The sequence below is a fragment of the Rousettus aegyptiacus genome, unplaced genomic scaffold (genome assembly GCF_014176215.1).
Source record: "Rousettus aegyptiacus isolate mRouAeg1 unplaced genomic scaffold, mRouAeg1.p scaffold_m13_p_8, whole genome shotgun sequence".
Lineage (NCBI taxonomy): Eukaryota > Metazoa > Chordata > Mammalia > Chiroptera > Pteropodidae > Rousettus > Rousettus aegyptiacus.
Genome location: NW_023416311.1, coordinates 5771465 through 5799307, shown reverse-complemented (window position 1 = coordinate 5799307; position 27843 = coordinate 5771465). Strand labels below are relative to the sequence as shown.

At 46.0% G+C, this 27843-nt stretch overlaps 1 protein-coding gene across 5 annotated transcripts in view; it reads right to left on the bottom strand.

Annotated features, from left to right (window-relative positions):
• The window catches only part of SNX29 (sorting nexin 29), a 441832-nt gene that overhangs the window by 373499 nt on the left and 40490 nt on the right, over positions 1-27843 (bottom strand). For all 5 annotated transcript variants that reach the window (XM_036226319.1, XM_036226320.1, XM_036226321.1 and 2 more), the window contains exons 5-8: positions 11553-11733; positions 8836-8906; positions 7431-7679; positions 3811-4186 (exon numbers count right to left, since the gene is read on the bottom strand). In XM_036226319.1, the coding sequence (XP_036082212.1) occupies positions 3811-4186; positions 7431-7679; positions 8836-8906; positions 11553-11733 (877 nt within the window). The remainder of the gene's footprint in view (positions 1-3810; positions 4187-7430; positions 7680-8835; positions 8907-11552; positions 11734-27843) is intronic.

The following is a 27843-nucleotide window of genomic DNA, read 5'->3' as shown; positions in this document are numbered from 1 at the left end:
GGGGACCCCAGAGGCGGTCACGGTGCCCCTCAGGGGAAGGCAGCGAAACCGCCAGTGCTTTCCCTGCCACTGTGCCCGCCCCGGGGGGCCGGGGCGCATTCCACCGCTGCTGGGGGAGTCACTCCATTCCCTGGCAGCGCACAAGGGGCGTGAGGCGAAGCCAGACCTCAGCAGGGGTTGGAACCCAAGTAAAAGTGGCCAAGGGCCACCACGTCAAAAGTGAGTTAGACTGAAGTGATTCCTGAGGCAGAGACCAATTCAAAATATGGTGCCACCGTTGGCTTAAAAACATAATAATGGGTATTATACTTTATCAGAAAAGTAAGACATTTATTATAAAACCTAGAAAATGCCAAAAAGAGGGAAAAAATTATACCCAAAGCCACGTTACCCAAAACACAAGTGGGTTAGACACTATTTCCTTAGCGCCTTTTTCTTTCTTCTGTACATACTTTTTTTTCACAAGGCTGTAATAAAACTAACCGTAGGATTTTACATTTGGCTTCTTAATTCAATACTAATTCCCGAGTTTGTCTTCATACTATCTGGACACTCTTAAATGCCATTTGAGAGGTTTCAGACCCCAAGGCTTAACTGAGAACTACCGTGCTGCTGCTGCTGCTCTGTGCGCATTCAGGTCAGCCCCAAGGCCTTGCTTCTCTAAGGAGGAACCTCGCATCTAGAGGCAGCCCTTCTCCCTGGGACTCTGCCCTCAGGGTAGCCCCCGGCAGTGGGATTGCTAAATCAGTGGGATAAACATTTCTCAGGCTCATGGCATTGCGTCAAACTGTTTTCCCAAAGGCTGTTGACACTACCAGCTGTCTATGAAGATGCCCCACGTGCCAGCCTTGCCTCATCAGTTAACACCTACTGTGTGCCTGGAAGACACTACTACGCCTGAGGACATACTGAGAGCAAGCCACCACCAGGGCACTAACCCAGGGATCACCTTTTGTTTAGTTTTCACTTTAAATCTTAGCAAAAATGACAGGCAAATTATGGGATCTGATTTCATTTTGCATTTGCTTAATTGCTGGTGAGGTGCAACATTTTTCCATATGTTTGTCATTCTTTTTGAATGACGTTTTCACCCAACTTCTCTATTGGTGCCATAGGACACGTACGAAGTGACAAAAAAAACTCCTTTCTATAATAAAGATATTATCCTCTTTTAAGAAAAAAAAACCAAAAAGCAAAGCCAACGCTTGTAAATGCTGGGGCAGGAGGCATAAGATTTTCCTTGTTGGTCAAAGAGGTGGTTTAACTGCTCGCAAACAGAGGCGTAAAAACCCATCTGTGGCCAATGGAGCATCTTAAAGACAATGAGACTGACTTTGCCGGAGGCCATCGCAGTCCCGCACAGTTGTCTCCTGGCCTGGCCACTGCCCCCCACAAACCTCACTGTGCTGTCAAACTGCTAACGTTCTGGCCCCTCGGGCGCCTCGCTCTCTCAGGGACATTAGCTTAGAACCCAAATGAAAGTATTACTCGTTAGGCCACCTCATCATTCCTCTGCTCTTTCCCCAAGATGCTCTGCGGAATGTTCACTCAAGACCCCCTGTTTATGCCAGGAGAGGCTGCCCATAATCTGCAGGAGGGAGGCTCCATGGCCTCGAAGGGCCTGGGCTCTGCAAAGGTCACCCTGAATTGTCCTGTGTTTTACACATCACAATGCTGGCAGCTACCTTGGCTTGCAAGCTGGCCTGCCCTCAATGGCACCAGTCTAGGAGGAGGAGAAATGACTGTGTTTGAGGCCAAAAAAAAATGCACAAAGTGAATCAACTCAGAGATTCATTCAACTACAGAGACATGGAATCCAAGTGGCATTTCCTAAAAGGCCCAGAATAAAAACTAAAGGCGGGTATAATGGTTAATTTTAAGTATCAACTTGGCTTGGTCACGGTATCCAGACATATGAGCCAGTTGTTCCTAGGAAGGTATTTTTTAGATGATATTAACATTGAAATCAGTAGATTTTGAATAAAGCAGATTACTCTTCATAATTTGGGTGAGCCTTGTGTAATCAGTTGAAGGCCTTAACAGAAAAAGACTGAGATTCCTCAGAGAAGAAATTCTGCCAGCAAATAGCCTTAGGACTTGGACTGCAACTCTTCCTTGGGTCTCCAGCCTGTGGCCTACTCCACAGATTATAGACCTGCCAAGCTTCACAAATGATGTGAGCCAATTCCTTAAAATAAATCTCTCTAGATAGATAAGTAAATAGACACACACACACACACACACACACACACACACACACACACCCATTGGTTCTGTTTCTCTGGAGCGCCTTGCCTAATACAGCATGTCACAAGACCTGGATCCCAGGTACAAAAACATCCATAGCCTGTGAGCAAAAACACAAGCAGGAAAGTTATCCTAACGAATACTTCAGAAGGAGAAAAAAGCCCTGTGCGTAAAAATCTTCATGTCAGAACGGCTGATAACAGAAAGCAAAAACAAACAAAAATCCTGACAACCTAAGTAGTCAATAATGGGGGAAGCTTTAGCAAATCATGACATATTAATCTGACTGAACAACCAACCAAGTGGTATTCATAATTATGCAGAAACATGGAAAATATTCAACAGTAGAAGATTTGCAGTGTAGCGTCACCTAACTTTAACCCCAGCTCCACCCACTGCTTTGAGTAAACTCAATTCTCTATAGAACCTGTTCTTTCTTCTCTCGAGTCAGGGTGATACCCACTAACCTAAGGATTCAGAGTTGGGGTGATACCCACTAACCTAAGGATTAAGATAAGGTACAGACGTAGCTTGCAGCATCTAGCTTATCACAGATGATGGATAAGGTAATGGTAGTGATATGGGAATCCACGTGAATGAGGAATGGAGGGGGAAAAAAATCAAAAATACAAATAGGCAGTGTCATGAAAAAGAAAAAAAACTATTAAAACCACATCAAAATGAAAAGCTCGGGGCTAGAGATACACTATGCTCCTTAATCGTAGCGTGAAATCTCGATGTCTTCATTTCTGATGGGCGGGCTTTGAAGCCAGCCATGATTACAATGGCCTTGTGCACTCCGAAGCCCAGGTTATTTGACGTAAAGACTGAAACCAAGCCGACCTGTGTTGTCTTTCTCGAAGTGTCAACAGCCATGCCAACAGGCTCATACACACTACCCCATTAAGTTGACAGCAACCCCACAAAGCAGGTATTATTTTTCTTCCGGAACCCAGATGAAGCCTGGGGCTCTGGGAGGTGAAGTAACTTGTCCAGACTAGTCCAACCTAAGCCATGGAGTGAGTAAATGAGAAAGCAGATTGTCTTGATTCCAAGAACCAAGCTCTTAACTATGCTCTTCTGCTTTATGCCTTCACATGCATCCAGCGCCTTCCACAGGTATAAACCTACAGCAACTCCAGGGTTAAAGCAGCAAGTGCAGGCAAATTCATGCTGGTCACAGCCCTGCAGATAAATGCAGAAATCACCAACCCACAACTATTCTCTAGAATAGCCCTGTTTTTCTCCAGAGTTTCCTATGCTAGTGGCAAGCCAGTAGAGGGAGGAAAATCTAGTAAACAAAAATAAAAGATGTATATGTAAAGCAAAAATTTCAAGGCACACATCTTGACACTAATTTTGTAATACATACCTTCAACCATACTTCCTTCCCCTCTCTTAGTTCTCAGAAAATTAATAATGCTCCTTCCTCCTAAATCAAGATCTAAAAAATGAATGACGTCCTAAACAAATATAAAACTTGTACCCTTATTTCACCCAACACTGAGGAAAGAGTGAGCGGTTAATGTACCACCCTTTGTTAGACGCTCAAGTGGAACTTACTTCTCAGATGACTCCGAGTGGCCTAGGTGCTTCCTTCGCGACGTGTTCCCGTAGACATCGTCCCCGTTTTCATCCACATCTTCATCATCGATGCTTTTCACATCGAGCTTCTGGTACCCAAACTCCCCATTTGAAGAAAGAGAATCGATTTTCCATGAGTTGCTGCTCTGACTCCCATTGGAATTCGGCCCGAAGGGGCTTTCGAAGGCCGACACAATATTGAGGGAGGAGCGGTCCGAGTTCTCCTCCGAGCTCTCCCCGGCCCCTGGTGTCTTTCTAAAAGCATCGCCAGAGTTCTGCTCGTCTTCCTCATCATCAAATGAAATAATGTTGGTCACTTTCTTCTTCTTCTTCCTTTCCTTTCTACATTTGGCATCTGGCAAAAGAAAAGATATGGCATAAGGAAAACAAGGTGGGATAAGGGGATGACCAGGCGATTTTGCCACGAGATTGTGGAAAATCCTCTAGCACTCTACTGAAAAATAAATTATAAGATGAATTCGGATATTTTTTAAATCCTTAAAAAAATCATCTGTTTAGAGGAGACAAAATGGATGTGGGCCTCTACTTCTGATTTAAACAATTTTTGTATGTCTCCTTGGGCAAGCGAAACAAGAAAAAATAAATAAATGGGACTACCTTAAACTAAAGTTTTTGTACAGCGAAGGAAACCATCAACAAAATGAAAAGACAGCTTACTGAATGGGAGAAGATATTTGCCAATAATACATTGGTAAGGGGTTAATATCCAAACTATAAGAAACTCAAACAACTTAAGACCAAAAAAACCAAACACCTGATAAAAAAATTGGGCAGAGGACCTAAACAGACAATTCTCCAAAGAGGACATAACAGATGGTCAATAGACATCTGAAAAACACTCACCACCACTAAACATCAGGGAAATGTGAATGAAAACCACAGTGAGATATCACCTCGCACCTGTCAGAATGGCTATCATCAATAAATCAACAACGAAGTGTTGGCAAGGATGTAGAGCTGTGAGACCTTGTGCACTGTTAGTGAGACTGTAAATTGGTGCAGCCACTATGGAAAACAGGTTCCTCAAAAAATGAAAAACAGAGCTACCATATGACCTAGCAATTCCATTTCTGGGTATTGATCCAAAGAAATCCAAAACACAAATTCAAAAATATCATTGCAGCATTATTTACAATAGCCAAGATATGGAAACAATCTAAGTGTCCATCAACAGACGAATGGATAAAAAAGAGGTGACACGTACATACAATATTACTCAGCCATAAAAAAGAATGAAATCTTACCATTTGTGACGACATAGATGGACCTCAAACAACTTAACACCAAAAAAACAAACCGCCTGATAAAAACGTTGGGCAGAGGACAAACAGACAATTCTCCAAAGAGGACATGACAGATGGTCAATAGACATCTGAAAAACACTCAGCACCACTAATCGTCAGGGAAATGTGAATGGAAAACACAGGTGTGGAGGGTATTATGCTGCGTGAAATAAGTCAGAAAAATGCAAATACTATATGATTTCACTTATATGTGGACTCTAAAAACCAAAACAAATAAGTAAACAAAACAGAAACAAACTCATAGATACAGAGAACAAACTGATGCTTGCCAGATGGGAGGGGGGGTAGGAGGATGAGTGAAAAAGGAGAAAGAGATTAAGAAGTATAAATTGCCAGTCGTAAAAATTGTCACGAGGATGTAAAGTGCAGCATTCTAATAACTATGCATGGTGTCTGATGGGTGCTAACCTGCTGGGGGGCTCACTCTGTAAGTTATACAAATGACTAACCTCTATGTTGTACACCTGAAACTAATATACTATTCTATGTCAACTGTAATTTAAAAATCAATTTAAGAAAATAAAAAATAATTTTAAAAAATACGCCACAGAGCATATGTTAAAACTGTTCCTTCTAAGCAATCCTTCCAAACACTTGGATTCAAAGGGTGTTATCATTACTGAAATGATTTTCAGTGTTTCACTCTGGAAATGCTCTCATGGCTGGTAGATGAGACCAGCAAACCAGTTTGGGGTTGTAGTCAATTGTTCGATGGCCACCAATTCCTCCCCTCCCTGCATAATGCCCCTTTATGACGAGACTTCGCCACTCCTCCCTCTGAGGGTGGTATCTATTTCTCCACTCCTTGACTCTGGACCAGCTCAAAGTTCTACCTTTACCAATGGGAATGTGGCAGAAATGTTGGTGTCTGAGTTCCAAAGCTTGGGCATCTAAGGGCCTAGTACCCTTCAGAAATGCTGTCCTGAGACCACCATGGAAGGAAGCTGATTTAGCTTACTGGGGGATGACAAGCCATGTGTAAAAAAATGTGCCAGCCAACAGTCAGCACCAATTTCAGACACATGAGTGTGGCCATCTTGTATCTTCTAGTTCAGCTCTGAGCTGAATGCAGCCCCACGAGTAAGCCTAGGTGACACGAACAGAAGAACCATCCTGCCAACTGCAGAATCATTAAAAAATAATAAACCGTGGTTATTTAAGTCACTACATTGTTGGGGCTGTCTGTTACACAGCGAAGACTAATGGAAACAGAAATTAAGATCGCCTTGGTTCCCACTACTTAGATGAGACAGTTAGTTGTTCACCCATCTTAATCATCAAAGTTGTGTGTGAGATGCTGAACAAATTCCCAAAACTCCATTCCATCCAAACAAAGGCGTGACATGTTCCACCAGCGTATCACAACTCTGAGACAATGTCAAAAGCAGGGTCCCCAAAATGAATAGGAAGGGCGCCCCTTTGGATACACAAATTTCAGTGTCTCTGTTACACAAAGCCCTGAGTAACCCTGTTTCTATGTCATTCATGTGGGGTCTCTGCTCAAGGAGAGGACAAATAGATAAAGCCACATGTACCAAAGACGCCATGAGATTCTGAGTTGTCACCATCATTAATAATCCCAAAGGGCTCACCATGATTATTGCCTTGTTTAAGGGATCTGACAAGGACTAAGAACTTAAACTCCAAATTTCCAGTTTTACTTTAGCAACATTCTGGATGTTCCAGAAGACTCAAGGAGTATTGTAAACGTACCATAAAATTAATCTTAATTAAGTAATCTCTCCCCCTGGCCTCCACTTAAATGTCTTCTCCCCAACAAAGGCAAGCCTGATAGTGTACAGTCACCACAGCACCCTATTTATCAGAAGGATAATTAAATATCTGTACAGTCTGTCATTAAACAGCCACCGCCACCCATCCCAAAGGAGACTGAAGGCTAAAAGCCGGTAATCCGTCTTACTTGGCTCACTGCCTAGCACACAGAATGCATTAAGCAAACAAATAAATAAATGAACAAAGGAATGAAGGAATGAATGAAGATCAACCTCATCTGGCTTCACGTGGCCATCACACCCTCCCTTTCAGCTTGCTCTTTTTTTTTTCTCTATCATCTTCCCACTGAGGTATGGCTCCCGGATCCCACTCGGGGCGAATAAGGTTAAGGAAAATAAACAATAAACATGAACTGAAAATGCAAGCACATCAGATTTCATTCCCCTTGGCACTTCCAGGTGACGAGAGGTGTCCACCTCAGCCACAGCCTGTTGTCCTCCTACCCGACCCCCTCTACCTGGAGTGCCCGTTCTCGCTCACCGCCACTGAGGTGCTTGGACACGACGGGCAGGGGGTCGGTCTCCTGCTCAGGTTTGATGAGGATGGAGACAGCAGAGGATGCTGTGATCTCCCGGATGAGGCTGCTCACTCCTTGCGTGGACTCCTTCAGCAAGGAGGTCACGTTCTGTGTTGACTCCTTTAAGAGGTCCGAGACGGTGGGAGCAAACTTACTCTGACCGTTTAAATCCTTGTTGTCGATGTTGATTGCGAAGAGTATGGAGTTCAGACCTGTCCCCAAAAGGGAAAAGTCTGGAGTGTGTGCTGCTAAACAGAGTCCCACCTCCGACACGATAAACAAGTTGCAGACGTCACAGTACACGGGAGGGCACGCACTGGTCTTTGACGTTAATAAAACCTCCCACAAAACTGGGGTCAGTAGACACCAGCTCCCGTAGGAGCTGAGTCCTGCCAGATTCTCTCCCCATCTGTCAGGAGGGTGGTTAAGGTGTAAATTCTGGGGGCAGGACGCCTGGGTTGAATCCCAGCACTGCCACTTAGGAGCTATGAGCTCTTGGTCAAGCCATTTTTAACCTCTCTGATCTTGTTTCTTTATCTGTAAAATGGGGACACAGTAACTCTTTCACAGGGTAGGTATTAAAGATCATCACCCACCAAAAACACTCAGCTAAGTCAGTAATCGCAAAATGCACCAGGATCATTATAATTATTACTTTAGGCAAAAATGTGCACTGGTAGCCTGTGGCCGACCGAGGAGATCATGGTTGAATCTGACTCTTCCTCATCAACAAACTAGACTAACATAACTCAGTATGTGGGACTCAGTATAAACCTTCAAGAAAGGAAAAAAGGAAGCAACAAAGGACCTGAAAGAAAGAAGCGAGCTACCCAAGCTGTCTCCATCTTTGCGTGAGAGTCAAATGATAAACAAGCTAACAATTCACTGACTAACATCTCCCCAGGGCTTTCACTTTGACAAATGGTGTGCATGACTCTTTATTACATCTGATTCTCTCACGGCCCTGCGAAGGTGACTGCACTGCTATCAGGATTCCTAGCTCCTAGAGCAGGAAGGTAAAAGACAAAGTCCACAGGATCTGTCCCAGGAAACCAGGCAGTAAGGGGTATGGGCAGGCTTCGAAGGCAGGCCTCCCACCTCCAGTTCCCCAGATCTTTATGTTACACCTGCAAAGCCACAGCCAAAAACCCTCAACCCCATGCTTTCCCTGCCAGGGTACCAAATTCTAGAAAAAAGGACTCAATGCTCCATGCTGCTCAAGGAAAGACAGTGACAAGTGACTCATTAAGTCGGTGAGGGACAGGGAAAATTGTAGCATCTCTTAGAGCTATAAATTCACTCCCAAGCAGCCTCCTCTGCTTGCCAAGCTCCAGAACACCCATCGCCCCTGGCCTTGGCCGGGCTTACCAGCTGCCATGGTAGGAAGCATGCTAGACTTTTCTTCATCCATCACAAAAGACCAGTCTTCATAAAAAGTGCTGCAAATTGAAAGAGAAAGGGAGAAGGCTCTGAATAGTGGTTCTCTGCATCCCTTAGGCAGACAAGTCCATTATATGGCTTCCCGGAAAATCTGTGCCTGGTCATCCGGAGTAGATATAGGAGGTCTCTGCTGGGCTAAAGCTTCTGGTTATAAACAAAGGATTGACTGCACAGAGCCTACGACTTCCTCATTGGTCCCCTGAGATCTTTAAAGTCCCCTGAGCTTGAGTACTGAAATAGGCATGAGATGTAAATGTGGTGTTTATGAAGCAGCAAATCAGAAACAGACAGAGGGGTGACTTCTACTCAAGCAAAGTCTCCAAGAGACAAACAGGAAATGCAAGCTGGCCCACAGGGACCCCCTGACTGGGCTAACACAAGAAGACAGCATTTCGGGAAGAAATTTTAGAGCTCCAGAGCTCTATCGACCAGGGCATATGTATGTAATATCGGCTTATGCTGAAGACTCAAAAGCCCAAGTTATCCCGGGCAGGGCTGGGAAGCTGAAAAGGTCCCACAGATCTAAATGGTGAGAGAGGGTGGGGGTCAGAGAGGCCTACAGGGTCTGATCAAGGTCATGCAGCAATAAATGGTGCAGCGGGAATCAAAAGCAGGTCTCCCAGTCCAATTCCCCAGCTCTTTACCCGGCCCCCTGCTAAGCAATAACAAGCAAATCTCCTCAGCCCCCTGACTTCCCAACTAGATCAGAGAAGTCTAAATTAATGAAGTCAAAGTACAGTTTCACTAAAGCATAGTCAGTGATGAGTGACCTATAGTTCAGCCAAGAGACTGGACATATTTGCTGCCAAAGTGACTGAATACAACTAACAGATTCTGAGAAGAAATGCATCGCTTTCAAATACCTACCCAGCAACATGTCAGCGGAAGCACAAGCTACATGTTCGAGCTGGCATAGCAACTGTACCTCTGATTCCCGAAATTGTGATTCTTTAAAAATCTGAGCCAGTTTTCATGTATGTAAGCATATTTGATTTTCCCACATTGAGTTAAATAAGCAGCTAGCAATCCAGATAAGTTCAACCGTGATTCTTAACAGCAGAATTCACTTCCGCTGCTCACTGTTAAATTCAACTTTAATGTTGAGTGTACAATGCTGAACTACTTGCAAACGACCTGCTGGAAAGAGCTAATGAAAATTCATTTTAAGGAACATGAGTATGTTCTCCTTAACTAAGCCTGTCAATGCTTGGGAGGTTCACACGGGCATCCGCAGCCTGCTGACTCAGACCCTAAACAGCACACAGGTGCAGCCAGCAGCACCAGCCATCCAGGCCCCCAGGGGTAGAGGTAAGAGACTCAGCGCACAATCCCAGAACGCCTAAGAGGAGACTCAAGCCAGGGAACACACAGCGAGATACGAAACCAGAGGAATGTATCACGGCACTAAGGAAATCCCAGATTATTGAATTAAACGAAATGTCACTGTTGAGGATCTGGGTACTGCTGATGTGAAAGTTATTCGATGGACCAGGGCAGGATTGATCACTGTCCCTTTGTGTCATCCAGTGACACAAAACTACATATATAGTCCACTAGTCTTAACAAAAAAAAAAAACAAAACAAAACAAAAAAAAACAAAAAACAGCCAAGAAGAGACAGAGACAGGGAGAAAAAAAGAGAGACAATAAACATCACGCATATAGGAAAAATGCCAGGACCGGCGATGTTCCTGAAGGGAATGTGGCTGACTGCACTTTGGCATATACTCAATGCCCTCTCTCTCCACTGTGGCATAACCGTTCCTCCCCACACTGCTGTGCTTGCCTGCGGCCATGCGACTTGCTGGCCAGTGAAATGTGAATGGAGATTAAGGATCACTTTGGGCAGAAGCTTTAAGAGTCAGTGCTTAGTTCAACTACATCTCCATACAGATGGGGCCTCCATCAGCCTGGGTCCCAGGAATGAGAACCCCTGCTCACCCATGAAAGACCTGAAACGAAGGAAGAAGTGAACATGGCTGTCTCAACCCACCCAGGTTTTCATTATGTGTGTTATAGCAGCATAACCGGGCCTATACTAACCGATAGAGTGAACTTTATGATAAAGCAAATAAGAAAACATAATAAACTGAGAGTTGTTTCTTAATAGGAAATGACTTCTCTCCCCATCTTAAAACTTCCATTTTCTTTCAGTCAGTTTGAGAGTAATTAACCTCCACACACACACACACACACACACACACACACACACACACGCACACACGTTGTAAAGAACCCAGCACACAAGGAAAGACAAAACACAAAACTGGGCACTAAACACCCAACATCTAAAAAAACAGAAATTCTGAATCTGAAAGAAGTTCAAATCAAAATTCCACGAGGTGGAGAGCAGGCTGTGTCCTAAGACGACAGCTTTCTCAGCACCCCCAGACTTAATGATAATAAGCATTTATTGAGTACTCGCTGTGTTCGGATGCCATGCCGGCCGGGCCCTGGACAGGCCTTCTCCCACTTATTCTCCAAACCAAAGTCCCCGCAGCGCCCCTGATCAAACTGGGGCTGTAAGAACGAAACCCAGCTGCCCCGGGTGGAGGACCTGGGATGCAAACCCAAGCATCTGACTCCAGACTCCACGCTTTCGAGCGCAGGCGCACCCCGCCTCCCAGAACCCCGCGCGGCTGGTACCTGAGCCTGCTGCGGTCGGCCAGGAGCGTGTGCAGGTAGCGCTCCAGCGAGTGCTCGTTGAGGGCGCAGCGCAGCCAGGCCCGGCCGCGGCCCACGTCGGAGGCGATGTGGCGCAGGGAGCAGAAGCGCTGCAGCTCGTGCTTGTTGAGGACGTCCTTCACGTAGAACCAGAACACCGGCTCTGTGGAGACAGCGGGACAGGCGCCCGGGACACGCATCGTTTGTAGAGGCACGTTCCCTGAGCGTCTTTGAAGACGGTTAAGTTACTTCTTTTGCACAGAAAGGGAGGATACTGCACAGCATACGGAAAATAAAAATGACCCATGCATGATTCCACCATCCAGACAGCCATTGTTAACATTTTCATGTATTTCCTTCCAGACTTTTTTCCTGTACCTTTCTGTTTTATACAAAATCGACATCTGTGATCAGCTGGATTATAACCCCCAGAGATAACTATGTCTTAATCCCCAGAATCCATGAATTTTAGCTTATCTGGCAAAGAGGACTTTGCAGGTGTGATTCATTTAAGGCTCTTGAGAAGAAGAGATTATTCTGGGCGGTCTCTGTGGGCCTGACATAATCCCCAGCATCTCTACAAGAGGGAGGCAGAGGGAGTCTGGACATAGACGAGGAGAAGGCGATGTGACCAGGGAAGCAGAGATTGGGACAAGGCAGTCATAGCCAAGGAATGCCAAAAGCTACCAGATGCTGGAAGAGGCAAGGAACAAATTCTACCCTGGAGCCTCCAGAAGGAACGAGCCCTGCCGTCATCTTGACTTTAGCCTAGCGGACTGACTTTGGACTTCTGTCTTCCATACTATAAGAAAATTAATTTGTTTTAACCTACCAAGTTTGTTATAATTTGTTATAGGAGTCATGAGGAACCAATACGCTATCATATTGTGTTTTGTGTATACATAGATATGCAGACATATACATAAAAATACACACACACACACACAAAGATATGCAGAATTTCATACCCTGGTTTCTTTCCTTTCTTGTCTAGATCATAAACAGTTTCCTGTGACATTTAAATATCTTTGAAAACATGATTTTTGATGGCTTCCCAATTAAACATAATTTAACTATACTGCGGAGAACGTGGCATTTTGCCAATTTTCCCGCATACTGCTTTGAACATCCTTGTACATAACTAGTTGTCCCCATTTCTAGTTCCTTAAGAGAGATTTCCAAAGGTCTGAGATTATGAACAGATTTAAGGCTTTAAGAGAAAGCTAAGAATGTTTGTTTTTATCTATAAAATAGCCATTTTACCTCCTCACATCCTGCCTTTTTACCACACCCACGCGGTTTTTCATCACTGTAATTCTAGTATCCATCCAATTTTGCGATCCATTTTCTGTACTTACCAGTGGCTCATCGACACTTTTTCACTCCACCAATTATAGTAACAGTTAGAATAGCACAAGCCAATACTACTTATTGAGCATTAACTACAAACCAGCCATTGCACTAAACATTTTATACTGACCTCAGTCCTCATAACCACTGAGGCCATTTCCACATCAAACACAAGGTCCGAGGTCTGCACCAGTGGAACTCGTCCAGCGACACGCACTCAGTAAGCAACACAACAGAACAAGACCTCAGAGGTGTCTAACTGCATCCCCCAAAATCACACTACCTGTGAAGTGAGAGGGCATCTACCTTCTTCGAATGGTCATGTTCACAACTGCTTAATAGCCAAGGGAGAAAATGCTGAATCTGCTGCCAGATGGGGTTTCTAATAGACCCCTCTGAGAATGTGACAAGACCTGTGACGCTCCCCTGCAGAAGGATGCACAAGCACACACGCGCGCGTGCACACTCACACACACACACGTAACTGGATGCCAGGCTAATAAGCTCACTAATATTGCAGCTCAGCTGGCCCTGACTGCATTCTAACCGGAAGCCATGAACTGAGTGAGGCTATGGGCCACCAGAGACAAGAAGGGCTCTTCCCTAACCAGATTCCAGTCTAGTGGGCAGGACAGCAGGTGAAGAGATCGTTCAATGGAATGACCCCAGGCAGGTCACTGGACTGCGCTAAACTTTGGATTCTTCTCCAGTAACATAAGCCCCAATGCACAGAACTGCCTGGGTTACCGGGGTAACTGGAGGAACGGGAAGTAACGCGCTGAGCACGATGCCCAGCCTTTGATGACCAACCACAGTGTACTGAGGAATTACCCTCTCATACGGGAACATCTCTGTTGTTTCCTCTTTTCTTTTTTCTGTTAACAGCATCTAAGTGGATGTGTACACATGAGTGTGAGCGGGCGTAGGTATTTGTGGATCCTGCCAACTTCTGGGATTATTTACAGTAAATGCCCAGGAACAACAAAAAACCACCAACTGGGCAGTTTGCTCAGGACAACATTCTGTCTCAGTACCTAAATGTCAGACCAATCCCTTTCCCCAGCCAGATCGACCCAAACCACACAAGTGCATAATACTTTCTTTCCCCTCAAAGCCTCTCTCAGAAACTAAGACCGGGGTCACTCAGTGGGAGCAGCAACCTGTTTTGAAATATAAGCAGACAAGCATCTGTCTATCCATCACGATTTAAATCAAATGACTCTCACCTGCAGCCTGCCTTTCTTGAAAACTGCAGTCACCTCCCTCTGACCTTGAATGCACATGAAACACTCCAAGGTGTGTTTTCGCCTTTCAGTTTTGCAAATTGCTTACTGCTACAGAATCCTGAAGCATGCCAGAGCGATGCTGTAGATGATAAGAATTATCCCAGCAGGGCTCCGCTTCCACTGCTAGAATTAATGTGATCTATTTAAAGTGCAGCTCACCTGCCACTTAATGCTTGCGGTGTCCGTAATTTAATTTGGGAATATACACTGATCTCTTACTGCTTTGAAATAAGGGACTAATTCCAAAACTGAGTGAGGGCTCCTGGTTCCCCCAGCTCCTAAAAGCCATCTGCCAACCAGAACAAGAGCCAGGAAGGGGTGTTGAGGAGAGTGACCTGGGGCCAATCGTTAATAGAGGATGACTAACAGCGCAAGGCCTTTGGCAAAGTTTCTAATAGGCTTCAATTTTAACTGATGCCAAGAATTCAAGAATTCCTACTTCGGAGGCCAAAGATGACCAAAACCTTGGCTCAAATTTGAATGCAGACGATGTGACCTTGGGCAACTTATCCTGTCCTCATCTTCCTCACCTGTAAAATGCGGTTTGCTATGAGGGACAAAATGAGAAAATAGAGCACACAGGGCAAGTGCTTAGTGCCAAAGCACTGGGGCAGCAAATGGCATCCCTTCCCCTTTCCTCCTGGAAGCAGCACCCCTCTTTCCCAGGGGAACCGTATCCCATCCGAACCTTCCCTCCCACAGGGGCGGGCAGGTCACCAGGCTGGACAATCACCTGGCCCCAGCAGGGCGTGTGCCTCGACTCGCCTCACTGGCCCCACCCTCTTCCTGGCCCTGTTTGACAGTTTGTGCATCACGGATTTTTTTCTGTATTAATCTTGATTTTTTTAATATTGCATGAAAATATTATTTATCTTGATTGCTGGGTTTTTTGATGTTCCCGTAAATTTTGTAGCTGAAATGAGTGCCTCACTGACCTCACCCCAGCCCCAGCCTAGACCACGGGGTCCTGCACACCACTTCTCCCTGAACTACCAGAAGAGAGAGGCCTTGTCTCCTTCTAGAACTGAAGTCCACAAACAATGGTCCGAGGGCCAAATTCAGTCTACCACCTGTCTTTGTCAGTAAAGTTTTATTGGAACACAGGCCCACCTATTTGTTTACATATTGTCTGTGGCTGTTTTCCTGCTACTAAACGAGTTGGCAAACTTCAGGAGATATGACAGAGACCTATGGCCTAAAATGCTTACTACCTGATCCCTTAAGGAAGAAGTTTGCCAACCACTGTTCTAGAAGGAGGAGCTCTAAAATCATGTAATCCTGGAGCTACCTGGGACCATTTCCCCCTACTATGCAGAACGAGCCCACCTAGGGAAGACGCCAACTCAGAGAGAAGTGAGCTGAGAGAGAGAGAGAGACAGATGTGGGGGTGCTGAGCCCCGAATCCAGCTCAACCCCTAGATTTCTTAGTTGCTTAAGTCAGTTAGTGCCCTTTTTCTGCTTCAGTCTAAGTGGCTTGCTGTCACTTGCAAGCAGGAGAAGCCTAATGCAGTGAGACAGGGTATGTTCTTCAATCACGTGACAATCATTTATAGACTGACAACATGCTGTACACAGAGCAATGCCCTCACGCACTGAAGCGGCAAATGCATCATGCAAAAAAACAAGAAGCATTATGCAACGAGAAACAAACAAACAAAAAAAAAACACTAACAAAGTTCTAGGCTCCTTGTAAACAAAGAAAGGATTGTTTTCCTCACAGACTTAATCTGGAGGCAGACAGCTAGTTCAGAGCCTCTGTCATGGGCAGAATCTCCAGTCTCCTGACCTTCACCTACCTCACTGTCTCAGAAGACTGTCGCCACTCTAGGAAAAATGCCCACAATTGCAGCAGGAAGAAAGAGGACAAGATAAAGGCAGCTCTATCACCCTTTTTTCAGGCAAAGATAAGGAATCCCTGAAAACCACAAGGAAGTGGAAATAGGATGTCAAAGCTGACTTCACACTCACCACCCTTTATCTAGAGGATATCCCACAGCCCCGAGCAAAATCAGGTTCTAGTAAGCTAAAGAAAAAAAGAGAAGTAGATTTTAGGTAGGAAAGAACAGAGTAACCATTTCAGGAACAAAAAGGAAACCATGGGCTTCTGTATTCCAGCCAGAGACCCGGGACTCAGGAGTGCCCGAATCCCAGTCACGTCCCCAAGTGGATGAGCCTGACTATAAGACACGGCGGATACACAAAGCGGGGTTTTCGACAAGAGCTGTAGCTTTGTCACTTGGCCATCTCCCAACCAGGCACAAGACTGCCTCCTGGAACCAGAATGCTGAGACTGCGGTTTAAACACAAACATAACAAAGACTTGTACGAAGTATGTAAACTTGATCATTTTGTTTGCTTTTCTTCAATTGTGAAATATGCACGACAATACTTACCATTTTAACCATTTTTAAGTGTATTATTCAGTGGCACTAAGTACATTCACGATGTTGTGCAACCATCACTATTAATTTCCAAAACCTTTTCATCATCTCAAACAGAAACTCTATAGCCGTTAAAAAATAACTTCCCCATTTTTCCTCCTCCCCGGTAACCTCTATTCTACTGTCTCTAAGAATTTGGCTGTTCCAGAAACTTGATTTAAGTGGAATAATACAATATTTGTCTTTTTGTGTCTGGTTAGCATCTTTCCGAGGTTCATCCATGCTCTGGCATGTATCAAAACTTCATTTCTTTTTATGGCTGAACATCATTCCAATATATGGATATACCATATTTTATTTATCCATTCCTTTGTCGATGGACATTTGGATGTTTCGACCTTTGGCTATTGTGAGTAATGCTTCAGATGGACATGGATATACTAGTATCCATCTGAGCCCCTACTTTCAATTTTTTTAGGTGTATATCTACAAGTAGAATTGCTGGATCATATGGTTAAATCTGTTTAACTTTTCAGGGAACCGCCAAACTATTTTCCAAAGCAGATGCATTATTTTACAATGATACTTTTATTTTTTTGGCAGAGATGTAATTGTCTTTATATCTCTTCAATTGAAATTAACTGTTATTAAATTCCCTTTCAGTTAGTTCTTAAACTCTCGGTTAGAAGAAACGTAAATTTGCCAATTAAAAGTGACTTAGCCACTTTTTTAAATTGTGGTAAAATTCACTTAACATACAATTCACCATCTTAACCATTATAAAGTATATAATTCAAAACTCGATATCTTTTGAAAGAATGAATAAAGGCATAATAATCTGAGATACAGAGTTGTTTTGGGAGACTTCAGTAGATTTAAAGTCTAAAATTAAGCCTCCTACTGGCTCTAGAGAACACATGCCACTTATCTTGGTGGGGACGGGCGGCGATCACTTAAATAAAGAAAGAAAAGGAGAATGCAGTGCCACCGAGACCAGCCGGCACCTGGCCTCCGCCACCTCTCTGCTGCGCCTCGTTCCACTCTCCCCGTCACTCGCCCTTCTACAGCCTCGCTGGTCTCCGGGGTGTTCCTCCAACAGGCCAAGCCTTGAGGCCTTACCCAGCCGTGAAAACAGAAACCACACCAGGCAGTCCACTGAAGGAGTTTAATACAGGGAATCTTTTACAAAGACTTTGGAAGAGCTAAAAAGCCAAACGGGAGATAGTGAGGCAACCCGAGGGATCGCTGATGCCAGAAACCCAGAGGGACAAAAGGAGGAGGCTGTGTGACCAGGGCTGCTGGGCAATAGCTGGACTGTGGCAGAGGCACCTGGGAGGGAGGTGGGCGAAGAGGAAGGCCTAAGCAGTGGGCACGTGGGGCCGTCATGGACCACGGAGGATGCACAGCCACGGCTGGAGACACCACCTAAAGCGTAGGTGAGAGGAAGAAATACTCTAGCTTCCGCTTCCTCCTACCTTCTAAACTTAGCACCCACTGGCCACACCAAGTGGCAAGACAATGACATGGGGGCCTGAAAAATAGAGTTTGCAGGGGAAGAGCAGAGGATAAATTTGAGAGCCAGAGGCAACTGACTGGTAGACACTTTTGACCTTGTTGAACCACCTGGAATTCCTTCCCCCGACCAAAAGTATGGGTTATTCCCTCATGTCTTTAGGTCTCTATTCAAATGTTCCCAGAAAGAGGCTGTATGACTACTCTGTACAGAAGAGCAAAACCTCCACCGTGGCAGACTGCTAGCGGGTCATCGAAATCTATCCTCACTTTGTCCTAGACCCCCGGACAGACTATATTCCCAGCCTGCTCTGCAGTGGCCAAGTGACAAAGTTTCCACTACTCCCGAGTGCCTTTCACTGGCCTGATTCACCCATTTCCGTCATCTGTCTGGCCCCTGCGAGCATCTGATGACCGAGTCCCAAGCTCTAATGCCTCACCATAGCACATTTGGCCTTCACCCACATTACACGAGAGCCTACAGTACCTCCTTTATTAAAAAGTGGGAGCCTCTTCTATCACCAAAGAAACAAGGACTGCTAGAACAAGTGTCTTGTTTCCTTCTACAGGCTTCCCTATCCTCTACCGAAAAGCCGTTTTCACACTGTCAGGAGTGAAGCCCACAGAACCAATAAGCTGGATAATTATGAGCCAAGACCTGACAACTCTGAGGCAAAATCTGAGTCTTAACTTGTGAGACATCGGGACCAAACACCTTTGGAACAGCCAAAGGTCACCTTCAGCCAAGAGGCACCAACCAGCAATACCAGGATCTTAATATGCTTGGACAGTTTTGTGCCCCTTAGTGAATGACCACTGGCCCAAGCCCTCGGCCACCCCAGCTATCAAGGACCCTCCCCAGGACCCGTAATGTAGCGACTCACAGGTTAACACTGAGCTCGTGGGGGACAGCACTGTGGCTTCTGGCTCCCTCCCTGGGGCCAGCAATTTCCTACCAGGTGTTAAACATTTTTATCACCACCCCTAGAGAGAGCTCAGTACTTTCTTAGCACCTTCCGGAAGATATCCTTCCAAGGTCTCTTTCACCAGAAGCAGCTGATGTGCAAGTTCATAAATAAAACAGAAACACAAAGAGGGAACTGAGAGCATTATAGGGACGGAGGGTGAGGGAGTGACTTCCCCTCGCATCAAAAGGATGGGCCCAGGGCTCCCTTGGCACATGCGCTTCCTCCAAGACTAATTTTCTGCAGAAATGAAATCATTGCCCAAGGTGACCCAATAAAGCAAAATATTAATTCTGCTTTGAATTAAATGCAATCAACCATTTTCGAAAATCCCCACTGAGGGTTAAGGAAGTTGGTTTTCTCTAATTTTACAGCTATGGGTATATAAATGCCACCTGCTTTTCAACTGACTGTGAAGATATACAGACAGCAGAGGATGGGGTTCGGCTCCCCAAAAGAATAAGCAGCATGTCCTGAAGTCTGGGCCCTTGAGTCATTATGCTGAACGTAGTTTTTCAGTGCCTGGCACCTTGCAATACAAGGTGCCACGAGGACGAGTGAGGATGGACTCGGTCCTTGACCATCGAGAGAGACAAAGAAAACAGGGAGTGCCATACTTGGGTGTGACGAGAGAAGGACGCAGGACTACAGGAGGGGCGCCTCGGGGACGGGGACTGTCCACCTGAACTGGGTGAGGAGCCTGAAGCTTCGAGAATAGATCGAACCCATCTGAATGGCTATTATCAAAAATACACACCACATCGAATGGTGGTGAGGATGTGGAGAAACTGGAACTCTGTGCGTTGCTGGTGAGAATGGAAAATGAAGCAGCTGGTATGGAAAACAGTATGGTGGTTCTTCAAAAAATTAAACATAGAATTAATTACCATACGATCCAGCAATTCCGCTTCTGGGTCTCCAGGCCCAAAAGAATTTAAAAAAGGGACTTGAACAGCTGTGTGTACACCCGTGCTCACGGCGCTGCTATTCACAATGGGCAGTAAGTGGAAGCAACCAGCATGTTCACTGACAGATGAGTGGATAAACAAAGTGTGGCATGTAAACAAAACGGAATATTAGTCGGCCTTAAAAAGGAACAAAATTCTGACACATGCTCTAAGTGCATGAACCTTGAGGACATTATGCTACATTTAAAATGCTCGACACAAAAGAACAAATACTGTATGACTCTACTTACATAAAGTACCTAAAATAGTCAAATTCGGAGAGTGCAGAACGGTGGTTGCCAGGGGCTGGCGGAGGAAGAAATGGGGAGTCATCGCTTTGCAGGTCGGAGCTTCAGCACGGGAAGATGAGAAGGTGCTGGAGGCGAAGAGCGATGATGGCCAGACAACGGGACTGTGCCTAATGCCTCTAGACTGTACACTTAAAAGTCATTAAATCCGTCGTTTTTATGTTATGTCTATTTTATCACAATTTTAAAAAGAGAGAGAATGCAAATCGAAGTTTGAGCAGGGACCATTTCGGTGCGGGCTGGGAGGAAGGAAAGCCGTGGGAGGGGAAGAACAAAGGGTCCTCCCAGCCGTGGGGACTCCGGACTCGAGAAGCCAGGGGCGCTGTTCAAAACTTAGGATGTAACCGTCTCAATTAGACAGAGGCGCTGAGCAGTGAAAAGACAGCGGTACTGAAGACCCCCTCCCAGAGCGCCCAGCGTTAACGCTGTGGCTGCTGAACTGTGGGAGGTCCCGGGGGAAGGGGGTTCCCCAGGCAGGGGCTGTGGTAGGAGGGGAGCATGTGGGGGTCAGGTCATGGTTTCTTTATCTGCTAGGCAGAAGTGTTGCAATGCCTTACCTGCCGGCCCATGTGAGCCCTGGGCGGGTGGTAGGGTTTAGAGGAAGAGCAGAGACAAAGCTGGTAGGGAACAGACCCCAGAAGCCATGTCAAGGAGTGTGTATTCTGTCCCAACTCTAACAAAGAACCATGAGAGAGCTTTGGGCAGAGGGGTTAGAGAGCAAGTTGGGCTAAGCCCATCACATGCAGAGTGGGTTAGAGCTCATCAAGACTGAAGGCAGAAAGACACATCCTGGGGAGAGAAGAGAACTCACTAAGGATGGAGGAAATGGGAGTGGATTAGGACAGAGCAGGGTGCTTCGCGAAAAGCTAGTTTAAGGGCAGAGGAGAAGAAGGAGGAGGAGGAGGCTGGGAGGACACCCCAGGGCTGTTTGGAGGACCCACGTGAAGGGCAGAGCCATTCACCAAGCAAGGAACAGGCACAAGCATGGAGAAATGATGAGAATTCGGTCTTGGAGACTCTGACAAGTCTGTGGTTCATCCAAACAGACATTCAAAAAGACCTGCTGGAGATATGGCTTAGAGTAATCAACACAGAGATAGCAGTTTCACCAAGGAATTCAGAGAGCATGTGTAGAAACGAGAGACAACAGAATCCGGGAATGAAGAGTATTATTTGAGTACGTAGATATGATATATCAAGATGGATCGGCAACGAAGTAGAAAGTATGCCGAGAGGCTGTGACATTGCGGAAGAGGGGAAGACAGTGTTTCAGGGTCAGAAGGTCATTGGTTGCAAAGGTAGCTGCACAGACAAGGAAGATTAAACTTAAATTCTTCAGCAAGTCTGTCTCTGTACGTCCTGAATCATGCCTATCACCTTGTAATAGACTGCCAACACATAACCTGATGATAATATATTACTGATTAACGAGAACAGCAAATTCCAATGTTATGCCATGAAATGCCACCGCTATGAACTAAATGTGTCCCCCCCCCAAAATTTATATGTTGAAATCCTAACCCCTAAAGATGACGGTACCAGAACCATGAGGGCGGTCCCTCACCAAGAGCACTAGTGCCCTTGTGAAACAGGCTGCAGAGGGGTCTCTTGTTCCTGCCACCGCGCCGCATTCTCTGTTGGCTGCTTGGGCTTTCGGTGGCTGCAAAACCCACCGATTCTGAGCCAGGCCTATGCAGAGCTCTCGATCACTTTTAATTAATTTTTAATTAACTGAAAAATTAATTTTTGCTCTCCCCTCAAAAATTAATCACTTCCTTTGTAACACTTTGGAGTGATCCTGGTATAAGGTACCTCAGGAATCATGAACTACAGTACCGTGCGCATTGAATGATGTCTTTCCTTTCAACTGAAATCTATATACTGAATATACTTTTATGGAAGAACCTATACATTTCCAGACACTGTGCTAGGAGCTGGAAAGTCAAGAGAAAGTAAAACAGACATGGTGTCCTGCATCCCCAAAGTTTACCATCTAGTGGAGTATAATATGGTCAAAAGACAGCTAAATACGGTGCAATGGTAAGATAAAGTGGAATCCCCTATCCTTGCTCTCTAAGACAGGGTTGGCAAATTCTTTCTGTAAAGTGTCGAAGAGTAACTATTTTTGACTTTATCAACCAGATAGCTCCTAGTCACAACTCTACCTAAAAGCAGCCATAGAGTAGGTTAATGTGTGTGGCTATGTTCCAACAAAACTTTATTTACAAAAATAGGTGGCAGACATAGTTTGTTGACCTCTGCTCTGAGTAATCATAAGTTGTTTAATACTTGCTGCTTAATTTACTCATGAATTCAAATTAGGGAGAACAAGATCTTTTAGACAGCCCTCTTTCTAGAAACAATGTGCCATTATGGATAAAAGTAGCAGTTTCAGAATCACGATCATGTAGACCTGAGAATGAATCCCAGCTCTGCCATTTATTAGCTTTAGAACATTACGAAAATTATTTCATTTCTCTGAGCCTTATTTTCTTTATCTGTAAATTGGGGACATCATCATTCGTGATGCGGAGTCATTTCAGGAATAAAAGGGAATAATGAACGTGAAGAGTCTAACAAATCCTCTGGGTCACAGGAGCTGGCCGATACAAGCCTCTAGCAAACACTAAGAAAGCAGGTCTGGTCAATCGATTAATCAGAGCAGAAAACATCCAGGCGACATTTCCAAGATCAATGTGCTAACCGCGTCTCTCCCCCCATCTCTGGGGCACGCGCCCTTGACTTTATTTTTAAGGTGTCTTGCTTTTCTCTGTTGTTTAAGTTAGGGTGTTTGGGGATGCACACAAAAGGAGATCAAACTCAAAGTGACTCACAACATTGGGGAATTTGTTATTTCACATGATGTTATGTCCAGAGGTAGAGAAGTTCTAGAGTTGGTTGATTCGGTAGCTCAGTGACATTATCCGGGATCCAGACACTGCTCATCTTTCTGAGCTGCCATCTTCGGTGCTTTTGTCCTCAGACTTGTCCCCCCTTCATGGTTGCAAGTTCATTGTCGACAGCTCCAAATATCACCGTCTAGGCAACGGCACAAAGACATACGACGAGCCTTCTCCTGTTCTGCTTAACCAGCAAGGAGCCGGCTCAGAAGCCCCTCCACGTACTCCTCCCTTTGCTTTGGTCAGAATTGCATCCCACGTCTATTTCTCAACCAACTACTGCTAGGCTGACAATTATTACAGCTGGCCTGCCCTGATCCAGATTCACTCCCCTTGGGGCTAGCTGCAGGCCTGAGTTTCCCGGCCACTCGACATCTGAACAAAATCAATTCTATGAACAAAAAGAAAGAGACAGAACTGCTGGGTGGTGAATAACCAATGTCAGCTATAATTACTCACGCTAACCTGCATAACTGGAAGAGAAAGTTCAAACAAACTAAAGGACCAGGCTCTGAAAATGAGGATTCCTTCCTCACCATCACCAAATCAATCGTTTGTGTAGACGAATCCAGTCACTTGTCAAAGTAAGAGGAAATGGCCCCACCAGACACAGCAGACTGTCATTTCTAGGGCTTGACTCCTAAGGAGACACGTAGGGCGGCCTTATTCCAAGCCTCTCTGGGTCCTTTATAACCCAGCTATCTGGACGATCTGTTCAAAGGCATCTCAGTTTGGAATGGATGCTGCTTTCCTGGCCCGCCAACAATACCCAACGAAGCGAAGCGGAGTCGGGGGCATAATGCCTTAAAATCACGTCTGCCTGACCAGCGCTTCCTAAGTCAGGTAGGTCTTACATCTGGAGCCTTATTTTGCCCTTGCATTTTTTTCCAACTGTAGAGCCTCTCTGATGAAAAGGTAAGCTGAGCTTTCAGAATTCCCACTGGGTCTAAAAGGAAAACAATGAGAGTTCAGGGCCTGCCAAGGAGGAAGAGCACTGGAAAACGTCTCAAGGATTCTGCCATGTCCTGGATTGAACAGTGTCCCCTAAAAATGCATGTCCACCTGGAACACCAGAATGTGACTTTATTTGGAAAAAGGCTCTGCGCAGATTTAATTAGTTAAAATGAGGACCCACTGGAGTGAGGTGGGAACTAGATCCAGTCTAACTGGTGTTCCTTTAAGGAGAGGAGACAGGGAGACACGGGCACAGGAAGGAAGGCCACGTGAAGACAGAAGCCAAGCTCGGAGTGATACAGCTACAAGCCAAGGAACGCCAAGGATTGCTGACGCCCAGAACTGCTGACAGCCACCAGAAGCTAGGAGCGCATTCTCCCTCAGAGCTTCCAGAAGGAAACAACCCTGCTGACGCCTAGATTTTAGACTCCTGGCCTCCAGGACTATGAGAGAATAAATTCCTCTCTGTTGTTTCAAGCCACGCAGGGTGTAGGAAATTATTATAACAGCCTAAGAAACTGATATAAGCTGGAAACCCCAAAGAACTACAGCTTAGAAATAAAGCAGAAGCAGAAACACACCAGCCCACACAGATGCCGATGCCCAAGTGTGAACTGGCTCGATCCGGGACTGGATCCGATTGATTTTCCTCTGCTCTGACAGCCTGAGAAGGAATAACGAATCCCCTCTGAAGAAAGATAACATCATCCCGAGCTTCGAATTACCTCTACAATTCTTCATGCACAGCATCTGGCATTCAGGCATGTGCAAAGACAGGGATGTATTCAAAATCAAGATGAGGACAAAAAATAAGGGACTTCTGGCTACGGCCAAATGAGAAGGTTAACAAATCCTCTCCCCAAAAGGTAACTATAAAACTGGATAAAAGTGACAAAAACAACTGTTTTAGCACGCTAGATACAGACTTCAAAGGCTTACGATCTGAGAGGTGTTTATGCTTGAAAACTACTGAATTTTAGATAAGAGCAGAGGGACAGCAACAAAAGTGCGCCCAACACTCTCTGGCGAGCATCAGCGAGAGGTGGGGGTTGTGGCCCACGAGGACGCTTCTGTCCCATCTACACAGGCGGGGGCCCTGCATTCCAAAGTCAACAGCAAACGTGGGCCCAGTGTCACAGATCCTCAGGTTTAAGAAGCGCTAGAAAGCCATATTTCAACATAACATCTCACGGTTTTTAAACGTTGGCAACTTTAAAAAGGTATTTTCATGTGCAGTGTACAAGGAGCCTGTTTCTAAACTCGGTTCTGCATGTGCCCTGAGCCGCGATGACCAAACGCGGCCATGCCTCTGGCAGACCCGCAGTACCGCCTGCTGGACTGTGATTCTCAAAAGTGTCATTGCGTTCAGCCGTTACTTTGAAGTCCGGCTTTTCTCTCTTCTAAAGGTAATGTTCCTCGTCTGTAAACAGAGCTAAGGCGACAGCCTTACGGATTAACTCCCCGTTTAGTCTCTCCTATCACTTTCAGTTCAGTTAACTGGGCTAGAGTGGCCTGCAGAGGGGCACTAACGGGCACCGGGCCTGATGCCAGACGGGGGGGTGGCAGGAAGGAGCCAGGAATCTGATGACACTGGTCTGACCTGGCTTGGAACCCTCAGCGCTGCCATCCACCAGCCGTGTGAACCTGGGTGACTTAGTTAACTTACTTGAGTCTCACTGTCATCATGTAAAAAGCAGAGACACCATCATCTCCCCAGCAAAGCTGCTGCCAGGCCGTCATTAAGCACCAGCTCCAGCAGCTCTGCACCGAGGCCCGGGCTTCGCAGGCACCTTCTCGTGGAGTCCCCACCGCTCCCCACCCCCCGCAAGGCGGGGTCTGTTATCAACCTTATTTTACACATAAGGAAACAGACGCTCAGAGAGGGGGTTCCCAGAGAGTCACGTGTGACCAGTCACTGAGCAAGGATTTCAACCCTGTGGCCTGACTCTAGAGTCCGATACAAACCGCTAAGCTACAACATGGGCCTGACCTGCAGCCGGCAGGGACAAAAGAGCAGAGGGACACGCCTTCCACCCTGTCCTTCTCTTCGGATTTCACTTTCTTCATTCTGCCCAGAAGTGTCATTCCAAAGGCTTTAACGACAGCCTCAAGAAGCCACTGATCTGCTCTTTCCCCACTTTCAGCAGTTAAAAGCCCACTTGCTCCCCTCTCTCATGAGGTTTTTAATCACATAGTCAACTGCAAGAAAGAGCTTTTAATCAGCCTGGCCCGGGGATGGTTAATTAACACTGCCAGCGGTGATGGCAGAAGCCCTTGGCGGCCACTCAAGGACTAGGCCGGTTCGGTCTTTCCCCTGCCTCTAACTGTCTGGGAGGCAGCCGGCACGCTGTCCTCGGCAGGAAACAAAGCCATCGGTCTCTCCAGGATGCAGGTGCAGAAATCATGCTAAGAAGATACAGGAAAGTGGCAAGAACGTGAATGCTGGAGGTGCCTCGTAAACACGTTGGTGCCTGATTATCGGGGCCGAGAAACAAAAAGATTCAAATTCTAGTCTGGATGGGAACAGGAAGAGTCATCTTCGTGGCCAAAAGGGTAAAGCTTTAGAGAGATGAGATGGAGGAAAGGGTTACAAGGTAAAAGAGTGCTGGGGAAGCAGGACAGCGGTTAAACATTTATTAGGTGCTCTGACCTGAGCAGGTCTTTACATGAGTCTCACCGAATCCGCCTGCAAGCCTCCAGGTAGATGAGATGATCCACCTTCATGTCAAAACAACCAAGGCTCCCAGCCTCCCCGGGGTCAGCCCAGACTTACTCTCATAGTCTGACTCCAAAGCCAGGGTCACCCCTGTCATGGCTGGAGCTGCCCTCGCCTGGATGGAAGCAGACCCAGAGCCTCCCCAGTTCATTAACGTTGCGCCCTGACAGACAGGTAAGATGGAAACGAGAAGAAATGAAAGGGAAATGGCGGGAAAAGCTACGTCCTCAAACAGCTCCCCAGTCAGCGTGGAGCCCTCTGCCATCTGCACGCAGAGCCTGGGGAAGCAACTTGGACATGAGACAACAGAGGCTGCCATTTGAGGCGGCCACGCAGTTGGCGGTGCCGCCCACAAGGCCTGAGGCCCCGGATGCTGGCTCTTCTCTGAACCAGCTCCCTACATCCCTGACTTTTAAAGACGGGCCCAGGAGCACAAGAGAAAAACCTACAGTGACAGGAATCCTTCTTGCAGCTGCCCCTTGACCCCAAGAGGAAGCACATTCATTTCTGAAAATGAGCAACTGGTCAGATGAACAAGAGGCAAAGGTTCGTTGGAGGGCAGAGAGGAAACGGAAGGGAGATACAGCAACACGAGGGAGAGGGAAAGGCAAAGGGTTCAGCCGGCAGCGAATTTCCACAGACACCTCCACCCGACACGGTGACGGCTGGTTTTCAGCTGCAAAAGGAGGGGAACGAGCCCAAAATGACACATCTTACTCAGCAGTGACACATCGGAGTAACTGGAAAGATCTGCGAATTCAGGGCGACAACCATAGCAGCGTCTGAAAGAACCTTCTCTTTAAAATGTGGATTAAGGGAAAGGACATAGGATGTTTTTTTATATGATATGATAGACTTTAAGGCTCGAGTCCAAACCAAACCACTGTCAACAGTGTCCTCGTCTGTCCAGAAGGGAAAATAAAAGTCCCTACTACTCAGAGGGCTGTTGCAAGA